Below are 13,324 nucleotides of genomic sequence, written 5' to 3'. Positions count from 1 at the left end.
CTTACCCTTTCTTTGTATCAGCAGCAGCTTCTGGAACACCTGCTGGAAGCAGCCTAGAAAAGCTGAGAGGCCTGAAGAGAGAGAATGAAAGTAAGACAACAAGGAGGAGCCTAAAAGATCATTAAGGTTCAGAAAAAATGCAATCCACTAAATTCAGTGGAGTTAATACTGATTTTCCATAACTGTGGTTCTATTAGTTGCATGTTTAAGAATTGTGCCTAAATATTAAAGAACTCTTTCATAGCCAAGGAGGAACAGAGTTTACAGTTTCACCAATAAACACTAGGACTGAGTGTTATTCTTGTAAGTCAAAGCAGAAATTGGAGTTGCAAAACAAGACAATTACTAAAGTTAGTTTTGAGTGTGTTCCCATTATTTTGTGTATGTTTCACTAAGTATCTTACTTTTTTACTTCACTTTCACTCTTTTGAAAGAGTAGTGGTTTTTTTTAATAACTGCTTGAAATCCAGAAATTCACTCCTACAATTAGCTGATAAGCTGGTTTGGACTTATCTAGTTTTATTGTTTCATTTTTTGCAATACTTTATGAGGTATCTTGAAAGTGATTTGGGCTCAACTACATATTAATAATTCCTTCCTTGGCATTCTTATAGTTTGCATATTGCAGTTCTCTGTCGATTTCCCTTAGCCTTTGGGAGACTTTGAAGCTAATTTCACATTGCAGAAGATAACATCATCTTTGTTCTTTTAAAACTGTTGATAAAGGAGCAATAATAAACTTCAACTTATTAAACTCTGCAATTTTTTTATATTTAAAGTGGATATAGCGGCCAATAGCTGCTGAGTAAAATAGTGACTTCAATTCAAAGTGTATGTCACTAAGCCAAGAATCTTATATGGTAGCTGTTGGTTCAGATTTGAGTCCATTGCTGACCTACAATGTCCTTGTGGAAGGAGCAGAGCAGTCCTGCAATAGGGGACATGGATGAAAAGTTAATCAAGGCTTCCCTTTGCTCCCTTTCTGCTCCTGGAAGAAACTGGGAGTTAAAGGGTTCCTTCTTAAGAAAACACCTTTCTAGGGGTCTGGAGAACCACACTGCCTTTGTAAATATCTTCCTCCTCTGCACGATGATCTACAGCCCAAAGCTTTCTTATTAAGTACAGAATGTCTGATATATTTGCTTACATGGTAACTCATAACTGAAAATTCTGTCATAGTGTGAATTTAGAAAGACCTTGTGTTTTAAGACCTGGTTACTATTAAAATTTTTTATTTTATCAAAGAACTGATCAAAGTACTGACAGAAAATACAGAAAAAAATAATGCTCTGGCCTTTATTTAGGTGCTCTTGAAAATGCACAGAAAGAAGCTGAACCCTGTTTTAAATCAGTTCATTCCTTACCGTGTAAAATATTTGTAGCGATTCCTTCCATTAACTTCAGGATCTTCATACACAACCCGAGGCAGATGAGGAGAAGACTGACCTCTGAAAGCCAAAATACAGGACATCATTTAGAAAGTACCTTCAGAGCAGTTATATTTTTTCCTTATGCCTTTTTTTTTTTCTCTCTCCCCTCTGGTTGCACTATCCAACATGCACATTACAAATTCCCCCCAAGCCTCACACTTATACAAGCAATTTTATTTTGGTTTCTTCACATTTACCTATGTAGTAAAACAGTTTGACACTTTATTTCCCACTATGTGTGGTCAGGAAATGATCTTTACTGCCTTTATTAAAACTTTTGAGCTTGTTATGAAAAGCATTAACCACTTGTACATGCTTTACTTTGTACAGGAAACCACTTTTATTGGAAGTGGGGGAGACAGGCTTATTGTCTTAAGAGTGAAACAGTTTCCAAGTACATGTAAAGACAGAATGAGCAAAGGAGAATACACTTTCTACGTTTGAAAAGTTGGTAAAGAGATTTTGAGCAAGTGTTTAAAAATTTAGAATCAGCAATTTCAATTTGAGTTCTCCAGTAAAGGAGAAAAATTAGGACAATCATGGGAATGTTTCAAAATCTATTCTGGAACAACCATATCTTTTGCAAGAACACTTCTTTTTTTTCCCCCATTTTGAATTTAAATTTTGCAGATGGTTTAAATTTTTCACTGTAACATCCTGAAGAGTCTTCTTTAAGGCTTTGGAAGATTATATGGAAAACCTCATTAAGGCAGTCAGTGAGATAATGGGTAGAACTGAGAAATTTGAAAGTTATTAATCAGGATTGCTATTTGATTTAACAACTGCTTTATACTCCATTCTTGCTCTTCTCAACCTGCACAGTTGTTAAAGACAAAAAATAGAAGTTCTTCCTAGAGAAGCTGTGGATGCCCCATCCCTGAAAGTGTTTGAGACCACACTGGAGAGAACTCTGAGTGAAAGGTATCCCTGCCCAAGGCAAGGGGGTTGGAACTACATGATCTTTAAGGTCCCTTCCAGCCCAGGCCATTCTATGATGATTTATTTCTTTGAGCTATGTACAAGGTAAGTCCTGAAGGCCAGGTTTTCTATAAAACCATTTTTGGCAACTTGTATGAATTCTGACCTCAAGATGTACGGGCTTGTGGGTACTGGGGTTGGTTGCTGACGCCTGATTTTAAGTACAAAGGAATATTTACAGAGATACAATTAACAATACTTAACATTGCTTGACAGCTGAGATCAAAACAGAGGGTTACATGCTGAGACCTGTTGTCATCCAAGCCCTCATCTAATTCCTGCAAACTGTGCTGTGGAATCTGGGGAGGCACAGTATGGCTACCTGCCACAGGAAAGCTTCGAGCGAGATGCTTCATTAACCTCCCGTGACACACAATTTACTGCCAAGGTAAGTTTAAAGTCATCTCTTCCCAAGGCTTTCAGTCACATCACATAAGAAAAGAGTAGGGAATATTTTGAGATGCAGTGTCGTAACCTGATATACTTGCTCAGCACTAATCAACCTATTATTGTGAGGTTGTGTTTGTAATTCAAATGAGTTAATTGAGCTGATGGCTAGTTCCATTAGCTGACTCTTTACATATCAGACTGTTGCTCCATCCAGATGGATTTGTGGTTCATTCAGCACAGGTGGGCACTTATTCTTATGATCTAACTTTATTAGCATAAACCGTTCATCCTGTTATGGTATAGTTATAGGCACAATGGCAACCCAGGGAAATAGCCCTTTTTATTCCACAGATCCTGCCTCTTGCATGTCCTTGACTTATATTTGCTGACTTTGCTGAAATAAATGAGCATTTATTCCCAGTAACCTTGCAGAGGCAATGCAACTACTGAGAAGACAGCTGGGAAATATTCTGTCTTCCGTATCAGCATCACTGTCAATCAGTGCAGGTTGAAACACAGGGGATGTATTTCTCATTTTTTGTTAATTGCAAGACATTTTGCAAATACATGTTGTTGAAATGTAAATTAACTTTAAAGCAGTGCAGGTGTCAAGCTGTTACAGAATTGCAGGCAAAATGTAAGAAGTGACTGAGGTACTCATGCACTGGGACAGTCTGAAACACTGAAAATAGTATTAAGAAAAAAATACTCCAAATTTTATATTTTTATTATGGTAATGAGAAGAATATGTCTTTAAAACTGAACAAAACCAGGTATGAAATCCACTGTATCACTCTTGAGCATCTTTGATTATTATCTGGCATATGGCAGAACTCAGTTACCAGCAGCCCCAGAGCAAGCACCATCTGAAAAGCCCATGGTCTAAAGTCAGTTGTTTAAAGCAGAAAGAACCTTTGAAGACCAAAACCTAGGCTGATGCCCGCAGTCTTGAATACAGCTACAAGAGGAGTTAAAAAACCTGTGGTGTGGCAAAACACATAAACTTTTTTTTTTTAATATCTGCTGAATCAGAACCCAAATCAAAATCAAAGCCCAGACACCAGGAGATAGCTCAACTAAGAAACCCCTGCACTAAAAATGTGGCGCCCTGGTTCAGGCCCCACGGACTCTGGAAGGAACAGCAAAAGCAACCTAACCAGCTGCAATTGCACGGGACTAAAATCAAAGAGCTCCCACTGAAGTAACACACATGAGTCACTGAAGTCTTCATAATTCCTCTGATCTGTAAGAGATTGAAATAACTCTCTTCTTTTTCATGGCAACCGCTGCAAAGCGGATAGCTCAGGGATGAAGGAATGTGCAACATCCACCCTGTAAGAAACAGATGGGTAACCATACTCCACAACAGCTGCAATCTCTTAATTTCAAGGGAGATATAAGTAGGAGCAAATTGCAGTCATCTCCACTTCAGTGTGCATGGCTTTTTGTTGGTTTTGTTTGTGTGTTTGTTTTAAACTGTCCAACCATAGAACACTTACACAGCAAGGCGCTGAAGAGCCTCCAGGCGCTGCTGAGCCCTCCATTGTCGACCAATATATGCAGGCACTGGATCTTCACTCTTTAAACACAAACTGCAGGCTGGAAAATGAATCACTCCGGTAGCCATGCTTCAGAATATCAGTGCCTTCACCTAGCATTTGTGTGGACACAAAGAAGAGAGGCTGCAATTTAGCCCCTTCAAACAGCACTAAAGAGAGCAGAATTCCAGCCTGCTGTGATTTACAGGACTGCACATTTGGGATGGGGAAAGAAGGCGGCATACGTATGCTAATGATGTCAGCTAGTTAGATGCTTCTTCTCAAGATGTGGAGCATACCAGACTAGCAGCAGATGCACAGATTTGTCTTCTGGCTGTTTTCCAGTGCTAAACTTGTACTGAAAACCAAAAGGTCTAACGGTTTGTTACATAAAGAAGTTAGTGTGCAGTAACTGTGAATGTGCAGCGATGTGAACTTCTAGCACATTACCCCATGTAACTCCCTCCTATTTCTAGTGCTCTAGAAATTAAGTAACATATTCCACTTGCAGGGTAAAGTTACATTATTTTATACTGGAACAATTTTAGCATTTGTTAAAAATAACTCAGGGAGCTAGCATACAAAAATGATCACATTAAACATCTACACCCTTCCTTTTAAGGACTAATTTCCCTGGGTAGATATGCCTTAAATTGCTAAATTTATGGCTGCCAATAAATCTTTGCAATCATAAGTGATGTAGCTCTATTGGCTTGAGCTTCTGTACAGACTAAAATCAGAATTGAGTTGTGAATTGCCCCTTTCATTTCAGCAGGTGCTAACTCAAATGCATACAGGTGACATTTCAGAAATACTCACCAGAATGTAAGACAGTGTCAGTTGATGAAGATCTAGGCACCCTACCATGAATAGCTGCTTGCTGTGCACAAAATTGCATTTTTGTTCCATTTGTCTTCAAAAGGAGTTCAACTTTTGAGCATTTGGAATACCCTATGAACTAATACTATCACAACCTCTGTCCACCCCAAATTGTGAAGCTACAGATTAAGAATTCAAGGATGTAGTGTTTTGAATTGTACATTGTACACTTGCTGATTGATTCTAAAACGTGTTTTATACAACAGTCTGCCACCACACCCATCTACACCATTGACATGGCAACACACCTGTGACATGGCAACTTTAGTGACAGGATGCCTGTTTACTTCATCTGGCCTGAACTGTTGGCACAGCCATATTGCTGCAAGGGTCTCGCTGATGACAATGTTCCCAGCTCTGTCTCTCTAGGGACAGGCAGACAAACACTTATTTGTTTTCGTGTAGATATAAGAAATATTCTGAGATAATGTAGTAAGAGATATCCAGCAACATTCTTAAAAAAAAAATGCTCCTTGACTCCATTGTTTGAAAGCTGCTCACGGCTTTTCTCCTTGCTGTACAGCAATGAAGTCTGAGTTCAGAACATCTGTCTTGCAGCCCCAGTCACATGCATAGCTTCAGGAGGACTCTGTGTAAAATCCAATTCATCGTGCAGTTGCATCAAGTCTGTTTTCCTCTGGCATTCTACCTGTGTTCATCCTGTGCAGCTATCAGTCACTGCTGTCTGAAGGTGTGACTGAACCCCCCAGAGATATGCCCTAGCTGCTTCTAAACTAGCTAAGGGGAACACTGACAGCTAACCATGGGCTAGCCAGGTAAGGATTAGCTAGGAAGTTAAACTCTGCTAATTCTGTATGAAGAACCAGCATGGATTTGCAGTCTTTATTGGCTGCTTAGATGTTACTGGATATTTCATTTTAGTCTAAGTAGGCTACATGGATCTGTAGTGTAAGTATCTCCCAAGGTAAGGAACTGACAGCTCTGCTTGAACAACAGCCCAGCAGATGCCCACTTATTTTATTAGATCTAAGTAACATATACAAGCTATAATTAAGAGTATTTGAAGATAGACAATTAAAAATACTGACACACAGCTTAGGAAATGACTCAGAACATGAAGCTGGGTATTTCTAGGCTGGTGCTATAGAGTCACTATAGGCCAGCAATCATGGCTACTCCCTATGTTGTCTTGTTTTAGATAAAATTTCTTTCTCTGCTTTGTATTTTGCTGTTCTAAGGGAGCAGCTTAGGACTGAGACAGAGTTTCCACCCATGCGTATGCAGAAATAGACAAGGTGAATATGTGAGCTGTCTTTGGCCAACACCTACCAAGTTGAGCGTGGACATTTCACTTTGGAGGGTCCTTCTCACTTCACAGTGTGTACAGAGGGCCTGAAAGACAATTGAACAAACATAACTAGTTACATATTTGAGAAATCAGCATGAATCATCAGGCTCCACTTCCTTCTTTAAAAGTCTGTCTATAAGAGAGAATGAAACAAACTAGGAAGAAAGAACTGATATATATGTCTCTGTATCAAACAGATGTCACCATCATGCAAATGAGCCTCAGAACCAAAATCCTACTGCTCTGTGGAAGATACAGGTGAAAAATCTAGTAGAAAAATCAGCTTTCTTTGGAGGCACCATCAACTTAAACAGAAACTGTGATGACATGAAATATTAAAAGGAAGGCATGGTGGAATGGTAATCAGTGGAAATACCATACTGTACATGATGCTTCCCTCTGGGACACAGAGCTGGCTTTGCTCCAGCTAATGTTTCACGGTCCCGGCCTCGCCGGAGCCGCCAGCCCCATCGCTTGCCCGCTGCTCGGGCGGCACCCACCTCGTGCCGAGCTCGGCGAGGGCCCCGGGGCCCTGGGGCGGGGGGTCCCTGGGGCGGGGGAGGCCTCACGCCCCGTCCCGCCCAACTCCCGGCGCCCGGCCGCCCAAGGGCTCGGCTTGGCCGTACCGGGGCTGCAGCGGGGCCGGGCCGCGGGCGGGGCGCTGCCGTCTCGGCCGGGCCCGGTACTGAAGGAGCAGCCAAAGGTCCGGCCGGGAGCCCGTCCCCACCGAGCGGCTCCGGCCCGCTTGCCGTTCCCATGGCCACGGCGGGCGGGCGGGGCCGGCAATGTCCCGCCCCTGCGGCCGGGCGTTGCTGCGGGCCGGACCCTGCCCTGCCCTGCCTGGCCCTGGGCGCGGCTAATCGTGACCCTGCCCTGCCCCGGCCCTGGGGGCGGCTGATCGCGACTCTATCGGGGACAAACGCGCCCCTCGGGGTTTTTCCCGGCCGTTCCCTTCGTGGTGCTGCTTGTGCTCCCGCTCCGTCCAGCAGCCCGCGGCCGCTCTCCGCAGTTCCTAAGGCTTCGCCCTGCCGCCTCCATCTTGTGCCGCCTCCGGAGAGCGGCGCGGGCGTGGGAATGTGGCTGGACTCTGAGGAGGACAGGGCACGGGCAAGGCCGGGAAAGGAAGGACACGTGTATTTCTGCTTTTCAGCAGCTGCTGCTTGAGTTGTTTCATGTGATGCTCCCGGGACCCTCGCTTAGTGCCTAGGAAATCTGGTTTAGCGGTTACACTTAGGGACAGGATTCAAGGCTGGATATTCTTATTCTTGGCTTTGCTTGTTGTCACCTAGGACTTCTTCTGCAGCTCTAAAGTGCTGAAAGTGAGTCCAGAGAAAAGCCAGGAAGCTGATGAAGGGTCTGGAGCACCAGTCCTGCGAGGAGTGGCTGAGGGAGCTGGGCTTGTTTAGCCTGGGGAAAAGGAGCCTCACTGACCTTCTCTCCCTAGAATTCCTTGAAAGGAAGGTGTAGCCAGCTGGAGATTGGCCCCTTCTCCCAGGCAACCAGTGACAAAACAAGAGGACACAGCCTTAAGATGTGCCAGAGGAGGTTTAGATTGGACATTAGGAGGAATTGGACATTGGGATGGACTGCCCAGGGAGGTGGTGGCGTCACCCTCGGTGGAGGTGTCCAAGGAAAGACTGGACACGGCTCAGTGCCATGGTCTGTTTCACACGGTGGTGTTTGGTTACAGGTTGAACTCAGTGATCTCAGAGGTCTTTTCCAACCTAACTGCTTCTCTGGTTTTGTGAACACAAAAAACAGAGAAATTGAAAATGGGCCTTCTCCTCTGTCTATAATCTTGAAGCAAGTACCTTATGTTAGTTATTTTGTGTATAAAACTGTATATCAAAGGGTTTTTCACAGCTTGTCATGTCTGTCATAAAATGCTGGCCCCTCAGTACCTCATTACAGGAAAGCAGTTCCTGTAGTAGTTGTAGTTCCTGTTGTAGTTCCAAATTCCTTGGCTCTGTGAATTTACTTGTAGACAATTTAATTTTGAATGGTAGTTTACTTTCTTAAAGGCCCATCCCTTGCCTGAAGCAACAATATTTTTAGGTTAGTAGGTCAACTGAAGATGTGTCTAAACTAAGAAATGCTGCCACAGCTTTGTTTCTGACAGACATCATCTACATCTGTACATCTATAGGATGTGACTTCCCACAATGGATTGATCCACGTTCTGAAGATACCCAGCAGGCTGTAAAGACCCTCATTTTACTAAAGAGCTTTACAATGTGATACCTTATTATAATTTTTGATGTGGCAACAAAAGCCACTTTTCAATAGAGTTCCCTGGCATTTCTCATTATCAAGTTCAGTTTTCCTTCCTTGTATCATGATTTCCAAGCTGAATTTTTTCCATGTTCAACATCTGCCTTGGGGTAATGAGGTGTGTAAACTGTATTTTGGCCAAGAAATTATTCTTTGTTGGCTCCACCCTCTGATATTTTTCCATTTTAAGGTTTTCAGAGATGACTAAATACAGGCCGCCTGGACTTCTTTTTTTCTTTTGTGGAATGGATGAGATGGAAACCAAGTTGAGAAGGAACAATGGAATAACTGAATGGGTTTTTGAGAATCCTACAAGATACCAGGGCACAGCCAAACAGATAAGTACTCTCTGGAGTCATGTACAACCAAAAAGGTCCAATCCCATTATTAACTTTTACTGCATTAAATTGGACTAAATGTGAGATGTTGCCACATTTTTTTGTTCATCATGAGCTGCCTGGCCCTGCTGCCTCTGATCTGTTGAGTGCTGGCACCTGAAAGACTATGTAGGGAACCAGCTCTGGAGACTGATGTGGCTGAAAACTAGCTTGTCAAAAATAAAAGATAAAAGTTTTTAGGTCACTGCATAGCTGCCTGAAGAGCAGTATTTATTCATGGGAGGTGACAGGTATATGTAGCTAATAAAGCTCAAGGTTAAGGTTCACGGAACTTGCTTTGGTTAGAATGTGTGTGTGGGTAAAATATTGGCTAATATTTAACTATATTTCTAAGAAATCTCTGTGAACTACACGTATAAACAGTGGACGGCCTTAAAAGTGTTAAAAGTTATGTTGATTATTACTATATCAAGTGTTCTTTGCCTGAAATTTCCATATTCTTCTGGACCTGAAGCTGTGTGAGACCTGGCCAGGCCCCTAGCACACTGCCCTGTGCTGTGGAATGCACTGCGAGGGCTGAGTGCTGAGGTTTGGTCTGAATGGATCTTGTTTATTTATTTATTTGCTTGTTTTTAATATAAACCACACATTTCTGAAGAAAAATATTCTGAAATACACAAGGCTCTGAGGAAATATTTGATCCCAGGCATTAAACTTGGCAATCTTCTCAATGATCAGTACTTTGGAAAAGTACTCAAAGCTTATCTGGTAGCTTGATCTGTGTATGTCAGGGACATGTCCTGTTGCTCTGGTGAAAGAGCGCTGCAGTCAACTGAACTGTAAGCAATCAAAAAAGATTCCTATTTCCTAAAAAAAAAAATCTTGACTGATGAGCTTTCTACTTAGATCTGTGGGCCATAGGGTTGGGGTTTGGTTTTTTGGTGTTTTTTTTCCATTAATAACTTTTCCAGAACAAGTGTTGGTGAGCTGGGGTGTTGTCTATCTGGATATTTTTTTTTTTATACCCACTTGGCTGCAGGGCACACCAGGTGCTCAGATGTGTGAGTAAACTGTCCACACCCTTGAGAGTTACTGCACAAAGTCTGAGTGGATTGACTTTGCATGTTGCAAAATGGCAGAAAAGTGTGCTAGTTTAGCTGTCTGTGACAAAGGCTGAGCCAAATTAATTTTACCTCACATTAACCTTGAGATAAGATGGTGTAATTTGCTGCAAGATGAATTAGTGCTGCTCTGTTGATGGACTTGTTATGCTGTGATGACTTGCTGATGTGTTTGAACTGTAAAATCAGACAGGGGGAAGTAGAAAATTTAGCAGTGTAGGATTAGGCACTAATGATTTTAGAGAAGAAACTTGGCTGGCTGAGCAAAGAACAAATACTGGGAGAGTGAGGTGGTAGAGAACCAGTATGGCACAGGGAGAAGGGAGAGACAGGGTGAGCAGCCAGTAGAGCAGAACTGAAGACGTTTGGGCAAGAAAATGGGAGACATAGGTGAGGAGCTGAAAAAGTGAGGAAGGGTGTGGAAAGGGCAGGGTTAGGGAGGATAAGGCAAAGAAGTCGAGCTAAACAGATGATGAGTCTCTAGTCTGTTTTCCTTCTGTCCTCCAAAGCCTGGGAGGGAACTGGGTTTCTTGAATGTGAACTTTTATCCTGCAATCCATGACAATCTGTGAAATCCCTGGCAAGATGTCATCCATCTGGCTTTAAGTTTCATTCCGTAGATGGACATCTGCTCTTAAGCAGGGTCAAATGACTGCACTGTCATAGTGTTGGATGCCTGTGATGCTTCGTGGAGACCTTTTCTACTTATTAAAAAAAAATCTAAGCTACAGGAAATAAACTTCTAGCCTCAAAAGCACTGTTGAGTCTTTGCTATCCGGAAGTTCCAAAATAATCTATTTAAAATAGGTAACCGTTTGTGTGCCATTTCCCTTTTTTGCCACAGGATGTCACAATTCCTCCATGTATGGTCCTGCCCACCACAGGCTCTAACCTGAGTGCCACCAGTTCCGCTGTTGTATCCAAATGTGAATTGATGTAAAATAGATTTGGACCCATCCACAGTAATCCCTGGGATTCCTGTTTGTTCCCTGTCCGTTCCACACAATTCACTCTCTGTGTATAATAAACATCTTTTCCGGGTGTGTTTTTCAAAAGGAAAGGAGCAGCACAAGGCTGCAGTCCATGTCATTGCTAAATTTTTAATCCAGAACAGAGCCTTCCTTCCAGCCAGCAAAAAGGAGGAGGCAGATGTGGATACTATTTCCATCAGAAAGCAGAGGTAAGTGCCAAAAAGATGTGAGGAGACAGATGCTGTGACATCTACTGCTTTGTGGATTGAGGCCTTGTCTCTGTGTTGACCACTGTGGCATACCTCACTTGTAACTTGTGACACCTCTTGTAAAAATGGCCTTGGAGTACTGATCGTGGTAAATGGAACTTCACCAAGGTGAAGCCTGTGGTTAATTTGTGCTGTTTTTACTAAGAACCACGCTAAGACAGGCATCTTCTCACACAACAGCTGAAATGAAAAAAAATAGATGAAAGTGTTTATAGGAGACCTGTTCTCTCCTGCCATCTTTTTCTCAGTATGACTGTAGGCACATTTCCTGTAATAAAAGCAATACACAGATGAGAATAGCCTAAAAAGTCAAAGGAAATGAAGTAGTAGTACTTTGTGATCACTGTTAGAGAATTCACTTCAAAGCCTGCTAAAAGACTTTTGTAATGATTTTGATTAGCACTTAAAAAAATTAAGAAAAAGAAGGCAGAATTAAGGACATTTTCAGCCTATGGTTCAAATTGTGACAAAATCAAAATTTTACCAATATTTCAGGCATCCTCTGGAGGACAGTTATATACTTAATTTCACTTGGATTGGGTCATCTTCTTAAATGATTATTCTTAAAGAATAGAGCTAACATTTGGATGATTTGCAGGGCTGTAGTCAGGCATGTTGTCTTGCCTCAGGAGATAAAGGATCTTGGATTGAACTCCTCAGGGAACTAGAGAATTTCTAATGTTCTTACTCCTCTCATGTAATATTCAGAGGATTAAATGCCAGTACCATTGTGTTAGCTTGCAGGTTCAGTTCTCAGTGCATTAAGACACTTTTCTGGGGACTGAATTTTTGTGCTTGCCTGATCTGAAGCAAGCATTAGAAACTCTCGATCTTCTGTGACTATTTTAGCCACTCCTTTTGCAGAAATTAAATATCTGGACAGAAGTGCTGCAGACATTAATTTCAGCTTATTATGACACAGTATAACTCTTCCATATATTACACTCTTACTTACTCTTAAACAATTAGTGCAATATAATCTTAATACAATCTACTAAAGCTTTCAGCATTTTCTTATCATCTTTCATCTTTAATAAAGCTTTCAGTATTTTCCTATCGTCTCTCAGCTTTAATTGCAGTCCACCAGATGAAGGTCAGGTGAGGGCTAACACACATCCAGGGGCCCAGGGGTTCAGGCCTACCAAAGAAAAAAAGGTGAGAAGGGAATGACTGGACACTGGGGCCATTGACAGAAAAAAGCTAGAATTGGATGGGGTGTCCACAGAGCCCTTTCAAGGACTGGGGAAAGATGTAGAAGTATCACTTCCCTCATGTTAAGAGAACACAGCCTGCACTCTTCAGTCTTGAGAGTTCCTCTATCTTTCCTCTCTGTCTGCATGCACACAGTCCTTCCCTCACCACTTCCCAGTCCCTCATGGTGGAGACTGAACCAAACAGGATCTAGAGCACATCATCATTGTCTTGACATACCAACTCTGAGAATATGATAAGAGTTCAGCCTCTAGCATGCTGATCTGGAAACATCCTCTCTTTGATACAAAGTTTTTGTATGCATGGATCCCTAGGAGAGAACCAGACTTTGAAGAATCCATTCTCATTTGAAATAAAGGACTTGAACAGTTAATGCCAGACCATACATGAAGCCTTGATTAAAATGTAGAGTTACACAGAGTAAGTACTAACCTAAGACAGCGCTTGGATAAAATACTGTGCAGCATGTTGAAAGTCAGGGCAAAACAGTCAGGATGTGGGCTTGAGCTGGGTGTTTAGATGAAATTTTCTGCCATGTAGATGACATATGTTCCCATGTCACTTAAAAAAAATTAATTGTACTCCAGATAAGCAATGTATTAAGAGAGACGTCAGTGT

General features: G+C 42.0%; 1 protein-coding gene across 2 annotated transcripts in view; it reads right to left on the bottom strand.

Annotated features, from left to right (window-relative positions):
* CFAP91 (cilia and flagella associated protein 91) overlaps positions 1–7,289 on the bottom strand; it is a 29,327-nt gene extending 22,038 nt beyond the window's left edge. Inside the window, exons 1-5 of one of the 2 annotated variants that reach the window (XM_074534777.1) lie at positions 7,151–7,289; positions 6,506–6,568; positions 4,298–4,449; positions 1,365–1,448; positions 6–71 (exon numbers count right to left, since the gene is read on the bottom strand). In XM_074534777.1, coding sequence (XP_074390878.1) covers positions 6–71; positions 1,365–1,448; positions 4,298–4,425 — 278 coding nt within the window. In that variant the 5' untranslated portion in view covers positions 4,426–4,449; positions 6,506–6,568; positions 7,151–7,289. Of the gene's footprint in view, positions 1–5; positions 72–1,364; positions 1,449–4,297; positions 4,450–6,505; positions 6,569–7,024; positions 7,101–7,150 lie in introns of those variants that run through there. The other variant, XM_014266439.3, reaches the window with a different exon arrangement.
* Positions 7,290–13,324: the final 6,035 nt, after the last annotated feature.

Source organism: Zonotrichia albicollis, chromosome 2, assembly GCF_047830755.1.
Source record: "Zonotrichia albicollis isolate bZonAlb1 chromosome 2, bZonAlb1.hap1, whole genome shotgun sequence".
In the NCBI taxonomy this organism is placed as follows: Eukaryota; Metazoa; Chordata; class Aves; order Passeriformes; family Passerellidae; genus Zonotrichia; species Zonotrichia albicollis.
This window is presented reverse-complemented; position numbering and strand designations above follow the sequence as displayed.